At 41.8% G+C, this 15,564-nt stretch overlaps 1 protein-coding gene across 1 annotated transcript in view; it reads right to left on the reverse strand.

Moving 5' to 3' along the window:
- The window catches only part of NID1 (nidogen 1), a 96,227-nt gene that overhangs the window by 30,600 nt on the left and 50,063 nt on the right, over nt 1-15,564 (reverse strand). The window contains exon 20 of the mRNA XM_080388913.1: nt 1-15,429. This exon is cut by the window's left edge and continues 16,539 nt beyond it. Within this exon, the coding sequence (XP_080245039.1) occupies nt 15,308-15,429 (122 nt within the window). The 3' untranslated portion in view covers nt 1-15,307. The remainder of the gene's footprint in view (nt 15,430-15,564) is intronic.

Raw genomic sequence — 15,564 nt, forward strand, 5'->3', positions numbered from 1 at the left:
AAACAGCACTTCATTTTTGAAATGCTGGATTACAATGCATTCTGAACACGTCAACAGGCAGCTTTCTCTGTCACTTATACTGGATTACTTCAAATTACTTAAAATTCTACATGAAACCTATTATTTATGTCTTTGTCCCATGGACATTATGGATATTATCTTTTAAGCCTTTTGCTGCTTCTCTTGCATGACTCTTCCATTAACTTCCTTTAGTGATGCTTATGCAATTTTTACTGCTGTATTTAGGTAATCTCACAATGCTTAGCCTCACCTGCTACAAAAACCATGTCTGCACATGTTCACACAAAAAGCAAAACGTCAGTTACAGAGAAGTGTTGTTAAGCCTTTTCACTTCATCCTACAGGGTCAGAACACAACACCCAACCTCCCTTCTGAAACCTCCTCTTTTTTCTGTCCAGTCAAACACTCTTCCAGCCAGCCATATCACCATTCAAGCCCCTAATTACCGCTGCTAAACTTGTCATCTAAACCTGTTAATCCCCTGCTTTGGCAACTCATCTACTCCTTGCTGATCCAGATGACTCTTTCTCTGGGTCACCCAAACTGTCACAGGTAGTCTTTTTTATTCTTCCTCTTATCATCCTCAGCCTTAACCCCTTTCCTGTTGTCTCTGGCACTGATTTCTTGTCCTTTCTTCAAAAACTTTCACAGTCTGATTCTACTCCACCAAAAGGCTTATTTCCTACTTCTTTTCCTGCACTTTCACGCTGCTGCAGAAAAACCTTCCTCTTGCAAGTCATCAAACCCACCACTGGCACACTACTGAGTTCCTCTTCAAAACTATGCCCTTCCCTAATGCACCCTGGTAACTCCAATCCAATAACAAGAGGTGGTGAGCCCTACGGACACAACTTTGACCTGGCTGTTTGTGGTCATTTGCCCCAGATCCATCCTACTCTTTGGGCTCACCTACCTATCACACATCTTGTTTCAGCCTGTAACCCTCCATGGATGGGGCTGCCATTTTTCTGATGTATTTGTTTTCTCTCACATGCATATACACACAGGGTGGAATTTATATCGAACCAAATCAGAAAAAGCTCTCACTGCCTTAACTTTCACAAATCTTTTTTATAGGCACCAAAGACATGCTGACAAGGCATTTTCCCAATCTTTAGAGAAGGATTGTGAAGACTTCCACTTCTTTAAAAAAGCAAAATGGCCCAAAAATTCCATCATCTGCGCCTCCATCTCCATGAATCTGGCCTTACCCCCCACCTAAGAGATGTCAGCGAACAGCTCACACACAGAAGTGAAGGCCTTGCACTATGGTGTAAGTGAGGAACAGAAGGACTTGCTAAGTGGGCTGCAGACCTGTGGCCACTACTGTCACTGCCAGTAGAGCAGCAAACGTGGTCAGACCTATGCAGCCTTCGTCCTCATCCAACCCCTCTTTAGATCCAGACTGCATCTGCCCTGGTTCTGTCAAACAGCAATTCTGTAAACCTTCTGATGCTCATGGTCTAAATTTGACTCTGACAGCAAAACCATAAGATGAGAAGTTAGTATCTCCCCAGTTTTAAAACAAAAAGAACTGAGCAACTTTATCTATGACAGAACTGCCAACAGAAAAGAGTTTTGAACATAGGATGCGCAGCGCTCTCTTCCACACTTGACTTACACAAGAACTAACACAAATAATATTTCTAAAATTGCCAACTATTTCTTCTCACACCTGTAAAAGTCCTACTATGCACAGCTTGCAATTCTGAATACTATTCAAGCAGAACATGCACAGAGGACTGCAGAGCAGAGCAAACAGACATGCCCCTATGCCAACACTCAGCAAATCCTACAGAACTTTAACCAACACCACGACCCCCTGACCTCTCACTCTAGCAGGAACTAACCATCAAACCTCTCACCTTTCTCCTCTCTAACAACCTCTGCTCAGTAGGTGCCAAAGACTCCTTTAAATTCAGAGCTTCTGATCCATAGTTGGAGCATGTTCCTTCTGTTTCACACCTGTGCCTTAAAACTATTTCCCCCCAGCTGTTTGCTCTAATAAATCACAGCTTCCCACTAATCTGACTTTTTCAAACAAGAGCGATTTCACTTCTGTATCTGATCAGTCTGTTTATTGAGTTCCTCAGCCAAAAGCAGCATCAAAGACAACTTGCTGGAGCTGTGCAAAACCAGGCAGCTGCCAGCAAGGTTGTGAAGGGAGGGAGGAGGGCGATGGGGCAAGCTTCATGGTGCTGGGCCAGGGAGAGAGAGCTGATGGCTGTGGGGTGGGTGAAAACCTGCAGCTGCTGCGGCTGTGTAAGGCTGGTGGTGCATTGATGCTCATTTCCCAAGAAGGTAGAAAAGGTAATTCGAGCGCTGGCAGCAAGTCTGGGTGCAGTGGGAAGTGGCTGCTGGGTGGTCTCACAAGCCTCTCTGAGGATGGGATGTCGTGGGTACTTCTTAAGGAAAAAGTAAGGGAGCACAGTATCAGCACTGGGCTGTTTGCTCTTGATGCTTCCGATATTTGTTCTTAGTGGTAATGGAACTGGTTAATAGAAGGATTTAAGATAACCCACTTATGGTTCCTGTATCAAAGAATCTAGAGGCTATATTTTAAGTGTTTTTAAAGTAAATGTGTTCTTGAGATATACTTAATAAAAGTTTTAAATTTACTCCACTAGTTACGTGGATCTCAACTTTCCATATGGTTCATCAGAGACATGGGATAAAGCAGGACTACATCTACTGTGTTTTCTCTTATATGACTGTCGGTGCAAGATCTCTCATCTTTTCTGCTTTTATGCGTACAACCTGCCTGTTTTAACACATTTACGTCAAGACAGAGGTTCACATCTCAAGTTTTCTGTGCATAGCCTAAAGCTCTGGTAACATATAAGGGTCTTTTCATAAAAGAGAATGAGACCCAGCTGTGAAGTTTCGTATTTCAGTCTCTCTCTAAACTTGGAGTTTGGACTGGAGTTCACAGGTCCCAAACTCCACTTTCCTAATTGGATTCTGTAAATTAACAGCTGGTCTGTTCTTTGGGACAGCTCTTCTTTGTTTTCAGCAGCTCTGATATTAGATGCCAATTTAAGACCTTTGGGTTTCAAAAAAACAGTGACCTTGTCTTTCACTTAGCTATTGAAGAGCAAATGATTGTTATAAAATGAAGTAAATTAATTAAAATCCATTGCTAACGGGTGACATCTATTTGTGCTGGGAGACAGCTCCAGCGAGCAAGATGTAAACTCTTCATCTGCTTCCTGTGCTTGAAAGACATGCATTTTAGAGAAGGTGATGAATTTCAAATTTACTATTCTTTAGTTTTATCTTCTTTTGACAAATACTCATTCCTGACTGACAGACCTTGCAGACTTCTGATACAGAAAGTACCTCATACTGTTCTCAGTTTTAATACCTGCTAACAATAATTAAGTTTGAGATTTGTTCTTTATTTTTAAATTTTGTTTTTATTCTGCTAAGAAGAGAGCAACTCAAGGAATCCATACTATCAGCTGAGAGCCTCCACAACTCGTCTGTTACATGCTGTGCTAGCCAACACAAAATTAGTTACTCAACATCCTGTTTGCAGCATACAAGCGAGCAGAAGTAAAAATAAATAAATAAATATCTTATTTACCAAAAATGGGCAAACAGCACTAAAGCCTTAACAAACGTTTGTTTGTTTCAACAGCATCCAAACCAAACACTGAATTATCTTTTGCAGACACTGCACTCTCCAACAACCTCAGAGAAGCTGAATGCTGAAGTTTTAAGCAAACATTAGGCAAAACACATGTTGCCAATACTAAGCAGTGCTTTCCTTGCAAAGTTGTTCTTAAGCACCGCACTCAAACAGCTTGTGCTTTTACATCGGAGCAGACAGAAAATCTCACCACCAACTTACAACCCAAACAAAAAAAGCCTGTGCACCTAGGAACCAACTGGTTTCAAATGCCTTACTGAATTCTATGCATCAGACTACTCCTAAACAAGACACCGATTGATCATGCTCTTTGGAAAATAATTTCAAATGAAAAATACACTGGCGATGGTTGCGAACTATTAGAAGATGATTTGACAAGAAGCTGACTTTTAATTTCCTGAGTTTGTGATTCACTACAACAAATAATTTTTTGGTCTGTGATCACAAAAAGATCTTCAGCAAGAAGACTCAATATATTGCTCACCGTGAGCATTTGAATAAACCCCAGAGAACGGATTAGCACACGATTGTAATCACATTATTTCTAACCTTCTGCCACTAGATGGTGTCCAGTTACATGAGCTGTAACCACACCTGCATTAATCAAAAACCGTTCAGAATTGCTGAATACTCACCCTTACAGCTTTTGCTGGTATTTTGGCTAAGCTATTTTCCAGGGAGATTTGGCTTTTAAAGTCTTACTTTTGATCTCAATATGATCTTCTAAACGGGGAACGATGAAGTCTTTGATGTGGATTCTTGCATAAACAGAAGCAATGAACTACAGAGCACCTAAATGCAACCAAGGAAATGTGAGCCAGGGTTGAAGTAATGCGCAATATCGTTTCTAAAAGGCGGGAGGAAACAGAAAGGAGAAATGCAAAAGGGAGTCCAGAGAACAAAGACCACTACCACTGTCTAACCGAGCAAGATTATAAAAGCCAGTTGGAAAAAAAAAAAAAAAATGAAGCCCTTCCTGTGTGTTGTGGAGCTTGGTATGTGGTCTTTTACCTCTCATTTGAGAGCTACGGTAGAGCTACACTGTTGTGAGGAAAACTGCAAGAAAAAGAAAGGGTATGAGAGCACTGAAAAGACACGTGATCCAGACACAAATGTGTACTGGCAAAGAACATTTTCTCCTTCGCCTTCACTCCTCTTTTACCAGTATAATTAAACAGTGACAAACGGAGAACTGCGATGTTTCTCTGTTCCCAGCTCCACTAATACAGGAGGCACCAGGGGGCCTCAGTCATTCGCTAGCAAGAGAACCAGAGCACACTAACTCTTTACTTGCGGGATTAATACGCTCCATTGTCTTCATTTAGCAAGAGTAAAAATAGTATCTGCAAGGCAAAAAAGAGGAAGGAGCAACAGAAAAGGAGCATTTAAGTTCATCTGTGCAGAAATTTGCAGTAAAACGACTAGAAACTGTGACCTGAACTCAGGTTTTACTGTCTGCACGAGTATCTGAAAGCATGGTTTCATGGTGGAAAAGCAACAAAACCCCCCTACTTGCCAGTGTCACCATGGGGGGTGGAGTGATTTAAAACCGAATAAAAAAATAAAGAATTTGTTTGTGACCTTTTGATCAGCTCTAGTGACGGGTAAAGAGGGCTGTTTAGAACTACCTAGGCTGTTTATGAAGGAAGCCAGGTCAGTGATGAAACTCCTGACTTCAGGGCTGTTTAGCTGCAATTCAAGGGAGTTCTCTCTTTCAGCTTTCCCTCAGTGATACCTGCATATACAAGCACAAATTAGCTCTTATTCTTATTCAAATACTCTTAATCTGTAAGAGTATTACAAGTCCGTGTGTCCACCCCACTGGTAGACTTCACTGGTGCCAATCAGGTTAAATGTAGTCTTTCTCCTACAGACCTGGGGCTTGTAACTGCTAGCATATACTCTAAACTGTTCAACAGCTGCCTGACAATCAGATTAATTCAAAGTAATTCTCATTTTCTACAAAATTACCTTTATTTTACTTTTTTCTTTCTTTCTTTCTCTCTCTAAAACACTTGTATTATAGCTATCTGAGTTGCTGTAAGGGGACTGCACAGCAAAGTGACAGGGCTGTGGGATCCAGACAATTGCAAGCAGCCTAAAATAATAATTAAAAAAACCACAAAACCCCACAACTTCTGTGATGCCTGATCTATTTTCCATTTGAAGCAGCTGCAGCTGGATGCATCTTGGAACTCCAGGCAAAGAACAAGAGATTGTTCTCTTGCACAACTCTGGAAAGTCTCTCAAGCCATGAAAACGGGAAAGCACCTAAGGAAACTGTACTTGAAGCCTCTACCTTTGGAATTGGTAATTTACCTAGCCACCTGAAATGCTGAATCAGAAATTACTAATTTAACTTAAGTGATTCTGGGCAGTTCTGCATTAAGAAAATGATACCTGATCCATATACAACACTATGCTTTGCTCAAGGATGATAAACTGTGTAGTTAGGTGGCTATTTAATGATGCTAATACAGTACCTAAACTTTAAAACATTGTTTGTGTCAGGCAACTTGATGATATACCTTGACATCAAGAATTAAATTCTGTGACTTGCCTGAAGGTATACTGCACTCAGCTGTATTTTCCTGATGAATATTTTAATATCTTGTGACTGAACTGACTTTAAACATCTCATGAGACCAATGGCAACTCGGAGTGGAACAAATGCAGAATCTGAAAATACAAATACAGAAAGTAAGAGATGTCATTTCCATCATAACCTTCTGTGACACGACTAGTTCCACATTCCCCAAACCCATTATTGTATTTCAGATTGCTATATTAGAATAATTGTCTGTATTATGCCTCGTTAGTAATTGAAGTGACAGAACCTTTAATTTAAACGTGTTTCACAAGGCTCCCTTTCCCGTGACAACATCAATTCTGACTTCACTTCAACATAACATAAATCAGTTAGATGAAGGCCTTTCTTGCCCTAATGAATTTCTGAGAAAAGTTTAGCTCCCTCCTGTGCCCCCACCCCCACAATTTGTAGCACAAGTATCTTTACAGAAAAGTCTGAGGGCTCTGCTCCTGAACATCACTGCTTAAGACTATAGCCTGACCTGATACATAGCCACAACTGCTGACCTGATTCTTACGTTAATAACTTTTTTAACTCCCGAAAGTTCGGAAATTTTCACATCCCACAGATGCAGACAATAATTCGGTCCTTCTAAAGTTGCAGTTTGGTGGATTAATTCCCCTCACACGCAGAGAATGAATATATCTCTTGTATTTCCCAGGACTTCAGTCAGTCACAGGGCTTTTAGTGGAGAGGAGTAGTGGTTCAGTGCCTCTGTGTTGGCTCTAAGAATTGAAAAGAGGACTAACAACTGGATAAATACCTATTTTGTGTGCCGGAATAGGGCTTCTGCAAGACTGAAATGCAAAGAGCCATGAAGAAAAACATGCTTTCAGAATGAAAAACATCAGGCATCAATTGCCCCCCCTGCTCCGCAAAGGTAACCTGAGTGTAACAAACCAAAGTCTCTACAGCCAGTTCTTAAGAACTGCATTCACCATTGGCCACCCCAAGCATGAAAGTCAAAGTCCTAGTTGGGTACCGAGACAATTACATCCATCTACTGAGGACTCGTAAGACCATGTCTGGAGTACACCTGCGTGTCATTTGGGACCCTCAGGGCAAGAGGGATATTCACAAACTGGAGAAGGTCCACTGAAGACTACTAAGATGGTTAGAGGGCTCGAGTACACAGTATACAAGCAAAGGGTGAAGGAGCTGCTGTCTTCTGCTACCTGGAGAAAGGACCTAGAGCCAAACCCTTCACGTAGGTGCACAGGGCAAGGACAAGAAGCAACGGTCACTAGATGCACAAAGGAAATTCCATTGGACTTGAGGGCTTCAACATCAAAGTGGTTCAGTACTGAGAAGTTGTCCAGGGAGGCTGTAGCATTTCCATCTCTGGATATCTTAGAAGTTGGCTGGACAAAATCCTGAGCAATCTGCTCTTATGTGGAAGTTGTCACAGCTTTGGCCAGCATATTGGCCTTGACAAGTTCCAGAGGTTCCTTCAAATCTAAATTTCTATGAATTTTCTAAGCAGGCATACTATTTTTTTGCAAATTCATGTTAACTGTATCTTTTGTGCTGGTCTTTCTATCTGCCTTTTGTAGTCAAGGTTATTGGGGGTCGTGTGTATAAGAGCTGCTGTTCTAGGAAAAATCATCATTCTTGATAAAAATCTGTGAACAAATTCATTGTGTGTTCCTTAACTGTTGTATATTTGTTGCTCGTTAAAACAATGTCTTAAGGAGGTTTTATTTTATATGAGAACATGGTCATCCCCTTTGTGATTCTTCATTCAAGTAAAAATCAAGCTGAAAATGAAAAATATAAAATTACATAATTGCAGAAACATAAATTTGTCACAGCACTGGAGAACAAAAATGAAGCTAAATTTTCTTGCTCTGCTAGTAATAGAATACTGTATCAGTACAAATAGATAGTTTACAGTGGTTTTCAGACCCTAATGTCATTTTTCACAGGCAGCCAAGCTAGCAGACAAACTAGGAAGTGATCAGACAAATGAGTATTGCCAACTAGTACTTGCAAAGTTTGGATTCCAGGGAACACCCAGCAAGGATGGAGCTTCCACAGAGAGTATACAAGTCTGGCAGCAACTCCCCTGAAAGACACAATTTCCTCCTCTCTGTCTTAATCAATGGCTAACATTAAAAACATCTTTACTGGCAGAGTCCAGACCCTCAAGTTCATAAAATGAATCAGTGAAATCTACCAGACAGAGGAATGTAAGTCACAGACAGCTAGCGTGAAGTACATGAAGACCACAGGCATCTGTCATTGCTGAAAGTTGCTACTGCCACGACAGAGCACAGACATGTCTATCTGGAGAAGACATATCATGCCAAATTTTTTTGGCCCAGGACCAAATACGTTTTATTTAATTGAATTGATACAGAGGCCATATCAGACTTCCTACTAGAGGGAGATGCTGCCGAGCGTGACTTATTAGTCGGGTATTACACCGCGCAGGATCTAGCGGACATGCCAGGATTTAGGCTGAAACAACTGTAAAGCAAAACCCATTGGTTCATCAGGTAAAGGTCAGTTACAAATGTCAGTGTGTCATGTCAGCATCACAGTTACAAGCCATGTAAGCACAGAAACTGCAGCACAACAGTCTTTCACTGTTTTGAAGAAATCGGCGTCATGGTTGTGCTGTCACTTGGAAGCCCAGAGCCTAGAAGGACTCTCAGCCTGGAAGAGAATGAAATTAACTGTGTGGTTTGACATTTCCCCGTATGTGTATGTTTGAAAGGACAACAGACCGCTAAGATAAATGATTAATTACAGTGCAATCACTTAAACATACATGAGATACATCTGCTCAAAGGTTTAATAACAAATAAGACAGCCTGTAACACAATGCAAGGGGGAAAAAACTACCTCATGCTTACAAACATGTCAACAGAGACCTTTGGATTCAAGCTGCTGGATAGGTTGAGTAGCTTGTTAGCAGACTAGTGCTTTGCTGCTGTTCAGTTAAAGAGACCCCCGTGACACACTTGGTGTAGTTAATGCGCACAGCAAGTCACAGCTAGAGGATCTAGTCCTGGAAGAGGTAGTGCAGGTGGGGATTAGAAACTGTCTTGGGAGCACTAAGCTAGGAAAGCAGCTGCACCATGAAATGCCAACAGTGGCTCACCAGGGTATCTGGGGCTGTGTCGGGAATGAGGGAAGTCCCGCTCGGCAGCATCTCCCTCTAGTAGGAAGCTGGATGGACCGTACTATTACTCTTTTCTGGCTTACCTGCTTAGGTTTCTTATCTGCGTAAAGCAGGGAAGACAGGTGAGAAGAACAAAACATCCCGCTCTTGGGTTTTGTCCTCAGAGTAGGATCTGAGATCCCACACTTCATCCCACAGTGCCTGAAGAGACTGCTGCGGTCAATGGGATATTATGGCTCTAGGAGGAGAGGAAGAGACTGGAAAGGTTTCCAAAATCCACTATAACTCAGCACCTTAAGTCTCCCTCACCCTAACCCGATCAGCGTACTTCTGAACTAATGGAAGACCACAAAAGAACACTACAACCACCATCACACTAATTTGCTCTCTCCACCTCCCAAACTTCACACACATCTGCGTCCATCGCCATAAAAATCTTCCCCTTCAGCTGCCCTCCACCACATTTCCCCTTTCTTTATAACCCTCCACTCAGCTCCTGGGAAGATTTCCACTGTCATCTGCAGTACTGCTGTGCAAGTTACCGGGTCAGATCCACAGTCACCACTTGGCACGCCCCACCAACATCTGTACAGCAGGACATCTTCCTCGTGTTGAAGGCCCTGCACTATGCAGCCCCTCTGTGAGCTGCCTGTGTGTTCTAGACACCCCACAGGGTAGGAAACACTGCCCACCCAGAGCAAGCAACACCACCACAAACCTAATGGACCCTGGTGAATACTTAAGACAAAGAAGCCAGAGGCTGAAATACACCATCCTTGTTACTTGTGGAAATGGCAGTTTGTCCCCATTCATCAACTCCAGAATTCTTCTGGAAAACAAAAGAGGAAGAGCACTGAGTTACTGCAGCCCCATCTGCTTTACTACAAAGCAGCAGGGAAGCCCACTCACTACACTCCACTGGCTGCTGAGCCTTTTGTTAGTCAAGCAAAGCTCCAGAGTCATCAGTATGTACGTTTGTAGGATGCAATATACTGATCTTTAACCTATTTTATTGACATGCTGTCCTAAACTTACAAATAAGATAAAGGACAGATTTCAAGTGGAGTAGAATTTAAACAAAGGAGGTGATTCAATCACTTAATGAACCAACTGCTGCCAGATCCCCAGCTGGGGACTCAGGGTCTGGAGGGAATATTTAGTTCTTACAGACAGGCCAGGCAGGGGGCTTCCCACAACTGTATTTTCTACAGCCATATGTGTTTCACATCCTGCTTTTTTTTTTTTCTTTTTTTTTTCAGCAAGATGTCCAAGCAACGTACTATGAAATACTACACATAAAACAGTTTGCATTTAACCACAGGTTAAACTGATGCATCGTGACACTGCCGTTGAGGGGCCATTATCCCCTAGTAATCATCTGTCATTCTTAATTATATGCCTGCAAGTTAAAAATGTAATATGTTGTGACAAAACTGTGCAATTGGAGAACCGCAAAGTAAGCAGATTGCCACCTTGGAACAACACTGGATGGGATGCTGGGTTTCAGAAAGCCATACTGGATTTTCTCCATGAGGAGAGAGTTCTTTACAGGTTAAAATGTTGGGGGTTTCAAACACCCTTGGATGGAAAGGTAGCTGAACAAGCCCATTAAGACATCAGAAAACCAGTACTACTTTCAGTAGATTTCACTTTTTTGCAACTTATTACATCATTTATAAACATCATCAATGGTCTTACCATTAAATATTTTTCTGCGTGCTGGAAGATCTGAATGGAAGCATTTAAGAAAACATTTAACTTACCTCTGGAATAAATCTAAGAGGTATGTCTTTTGTTTAACCATCAAAGCAATTGTTCTCCTTACTTGGGAATCTACTATATTCTGTAGCAAAAAAGGTGAACTGTAGTTACATTGAATCTATTCTTCAACCAGACACTGACACGCTTACCAGTCCCAGCCTATTATAATAATAAAAAAATGTTAAGAATGAAATAAAACACATCCTATTTTCCATTACCTCTAACCCAAAACACAATGTAAAAACACATATGAAATTTACTTGCTCCTGAGCAAGACTACAGCAGTCAGACAGTAATAAGCAACAGTCAGGATAAGGTAGATAAGTTAGACCATGTCAGCATGCAAAAACCCTGTGTTATAAAAAGGTGCCATTAACTCTCTAGAATTAGAAGAAGGAAACAGAAAATTCACATTTTTAGCATTCAAAATACTTGTGAACATTTAACTGAAAAAAATATGATAGGCACAGCACAGATACCCTGAAATGGCTAATGCCAAATCTCAAAGGATGTGATTCCTGCCCAGACTGTGATAAAAATAAGGAATCAACACCACAGATCATTTTAGAGGCCAAAGATTTAGCAAGATTCAATGAGAAAGCAAACACGTACAGGAATAAAGAACTCTGGAGTGTCAGGACCTGGAGCACACTCCTACCACCAGGAGCTTAGCTGGCTGTTCAAGGCCAGCTGGTTGCAGAAGGTATGAAGAAAACCTGAAGGATCTTCAACAGAGGCTCATCCTCAAACAGCTCTGTTGGGAGACCTCAATAAGGGCAACCCTGCTCTTCAAGCTGCTTTAAAGCTGAGGCTCTCACCCTGCTCTTTGCCTGAGCTGTGCCACAGCCATACAACCCACTGATCCAGACCCTGGCCAACTTCCCAGCCTGATTGCAGGCCTCGCCACTATGGACTTGCCTGGCAATCACTGATCCTGGCCACTATGTCCAGACCTGATCACGATCCTGACTCAGTTTCCCAACTTAACTTCAGACCTACCCTATCACTGCAGATTTGCTTGGTGGTCTGGCCCCTGGGCTGAACCTGACTACCCTGACCAGCACCATCTGCCTCACCTGGGGTACAGTGGGACTGGTCCCTTCTGGTGAAGCCACTGCTTCTGCTGGCCTCCTTTCCCCAAGGGAACAGCTTTGCCTTTGCTGCAGTCTGACATAGAGTTACAACAGCTGAAGTTAGCAACAAGTATTTGCTGAGAACCCCCCCCCCCCCCGATGTTGGAGCTTTTTAAAAGTTCCTCATTTTTAGGGACCGGAATGCTGAAGGTTGCTTTGAAGTTATGCAGACTGCCACATCTACACTGCTGGCCCAGGTCTGCTGACGCTTCCTATAATCTAGTGCTAGCTACTGTCAGATGTGATAGCAGAGTTAACAGTCACTCAGTCTAAAAACTGGGTCCATGGTAATATTGTTTCTCTCTTTGTCCTACAGGCTACATAGGAGCTCACAAATTAACACTAGAAGTTCTGCTGAGGTATATTTTCCTTAACATCTTTGTCACTGCTCATTAATTAGCACAGGATTAGCAGTTGTCATAACACACAAAGAATATTGTGTTGGTCCAAACACCAAGCAGGCAATCATCAATTTTGACGGATCATAATAAAAAAAATAAGATCAAAGCATACAGTAAAGAATGAACTAAAGGCCCAGTTCCCTCCAATTCCACACATAGATCTCAGCACAGATCAACACCAACCTCCTCTTGTAACTTACACGCGCCACTCGTTAGATCCCAGTAGTCCTCCTTGCTGCCCCACTGTCTTGCCCTTCCAATAGCTCACTCGACAGGCACGCTGCTCTCCAGCTGTCCATCTACACTGTTCTCTGGAGCCTTTTGCCATACCCCCTGAGGCACTGACACGCTGCAGCCATAAAAGTCGAGGAGTTTAAATCTCAGCATCACCACCTCCAGCAGGCACACTTCACTCGGCTTGCAACTTGCCCTGCGGTCACAGCACACCTGCAGCCACACGCAGAGCCTGCGTGCTGTGGCAGCAGGCAGCAAAGCACCCTGTCACCTAGAAACTCAGCACCAGGGCTTCTTTGAGTAGAGGGATAAATTCTGTCCCCCATTTAATCTAGTCCTTGCCCTATATTTCCACTAATATAGAAGTCTGAAGTATGGTATAACTGAATTATGCTTACTTATGAAAGTTAAACAAGAGTTAACAATCAGTAAAAAACCCCATAAGAATCTGTGTCAAAACAGAGGAAGCTGTACGTCCTTTAAGCACTCCAACATATTTGTTTTGAATAAAAGCATCCCACTGGTTTCAAAATACAAAAGCCCCAACAGCAGTTTTTCCCCTGTAGTGTTGCATCTTAGAAGGTATCATCGCCAGATATGAGAGACGGCTAAACCCCAGAACTCAACAGGAAAAGAGATTTGAGACACCACATATCACTTCCTTCTGCAGGCATGACTTTTCTATAGAAAATAAAAACCAAAAATTTTTATTGACTGTACTGTAGATACCTGTACAGAGTGTAAACTTTAATATTTCACCAGATACGTGAATAATTCTGGAGAAAGAGTTACCAAGCACCTTCATTTCAACAATTTTTTCATATTTACAGTAAGACATACCTGATTAAGTGTATGAATAAAATGAATTAAAAGTTATAACAAGTTATTTTTTTAAAAAAATCTTTAAAATGTTTATATGCTTTGTTATTTTATGATAAATATACAATTAAAGAGGAAGATGTCACACAGTTAAGACTCAGAATTGACTCTGTTTAAAACTGTTATGTTGTGTCTGAAGAGGGAGTGAGGAAATGGGGATGTTAGCTTACTGCTCTGATCATGACATTGTGACAGGTGCTCTGGCAGAAGCCTCACAAGCCCTGTTCTGTTCCACTGCTGCAGGCTGGCTTGCGGGTAAGCTTACTGCACAACACAGAGTGTGGAAGCCAAACTTCACTCCCAGATTTGTACTGCTAATTTGACCTAAGAATATGCATTTTGATCTTCCCTCCCCGCTCCGAACTTACTGGTGATGATGAAAATGTCAGCTTTGATTTTCAACACACCTTTCTGCTGTTACTGAACACTGGCACACAAATGGGGCATCACTACCTTTTTTTCATTTAAGCAGCAAGACACAGGTGACCTTTCAGAAAATCAGATTTTTAACTGCCATGGTTTCTCATTATCTACAAAAAGGCATGGCATGGTTTGCCAAGAAAGATTGCTAGGAGAGAATTCAAAGACCACCTTCAGGCTTATAGAACCAAACACAGAAATATTATTTTAAAAACTCTCAGGAAACAAATGTGACTCTGTGTGTCTTTAAAACCAAACATCTCCAAATGAATCAACATCCATTCTTTGATGAACTATCAACAATTGAGATCTATATCTAAAGTTTGTTTAGTGGATTTTAGGAAACTACTGAAGAATCCACCTCAGATGGAAGAAAAATATCTTAGAATCTAACAAAAACTTCAAATACATCCACTAAGCAGTGATGATTATCTATAAAGGATCACATGAGCTAGGGTGAGAACTACTCTCACAGCACATAGATAAAGTATTTCTGTAATACAAGAGTCAAAAGTTGAGATTCAAGTTTTGGAAGTGGAAGGACTGGTAGTGGGAAGGAATGCAGTTCCACATTAAATCTGTGATATTACTGGGTGTTCCCATACACATCTTTGCATCCTGAGGACCCCCCGGTTGCTTCTCAGCTAGAGATATGGCCCAGCCACGTATATGGTGAGCTAAGCATGCCATTATGCAGATAGCTGCATCATACTCAGAGGTACAACCCAGTCTCAGGATCGGAGTCATGCCATCTTCTTTACTCTGTTTGCTATTTGTTACTTAAATTTTGCCAAGAGACACATCCTCCTAGCCCAGCACAGCTGCAACTAAGGCTTCCACATTTACCTTTAAAAGCCAGGAGATAACATTACAAGGAAGAAGATGCAGTTGGACCCAACCTGGGAAGCTCTGTCTTGCTTAACTGCTACAAAACAGTCATTGCCTGTGTGTGTGTCTGCATATACACAGTGTGGCTTTCTGTCAGCAGCATGGAGCACTTATCTTTAAGGCCTGATTGTGTCGATAGGAGTGAATTGTTTACAACATATTTCCAAAAGGTGTCTGCTGCTCTAAAGCTTATCTTAATGCTCAGTTTCTTTCTATACAATCCACTCCAACGGTGTTGTCAGGACAGCGGCAAGAACGGCCTCCTGGGGTAGCCAAGCAGAGGTGAGTACAACCTCCATTATTCACTGTACAGTAGTTATGTCCTGGGAAAGAACAGAGATGTAAAACAGTAAAGATAAATAAAAGCAAAACCTCAATAAAATCCAAAACACATAAAAACAAAAGAACTGCAGATTTCATGACTACACTAGAGGAACAAGCCATAGCAAGATAGAGAG

The sequence above is a fragment of the Falco punctatus genome, assembly GCF_963210335.1.
Source record: "Falco punctatus genome assembly, chromosome: 5".
Lineage (NCBI taxonomy): Eukaryota > Metazoa > Chordata > Aves > Falconiformes > Falconidae > Falco > Falco punctatus.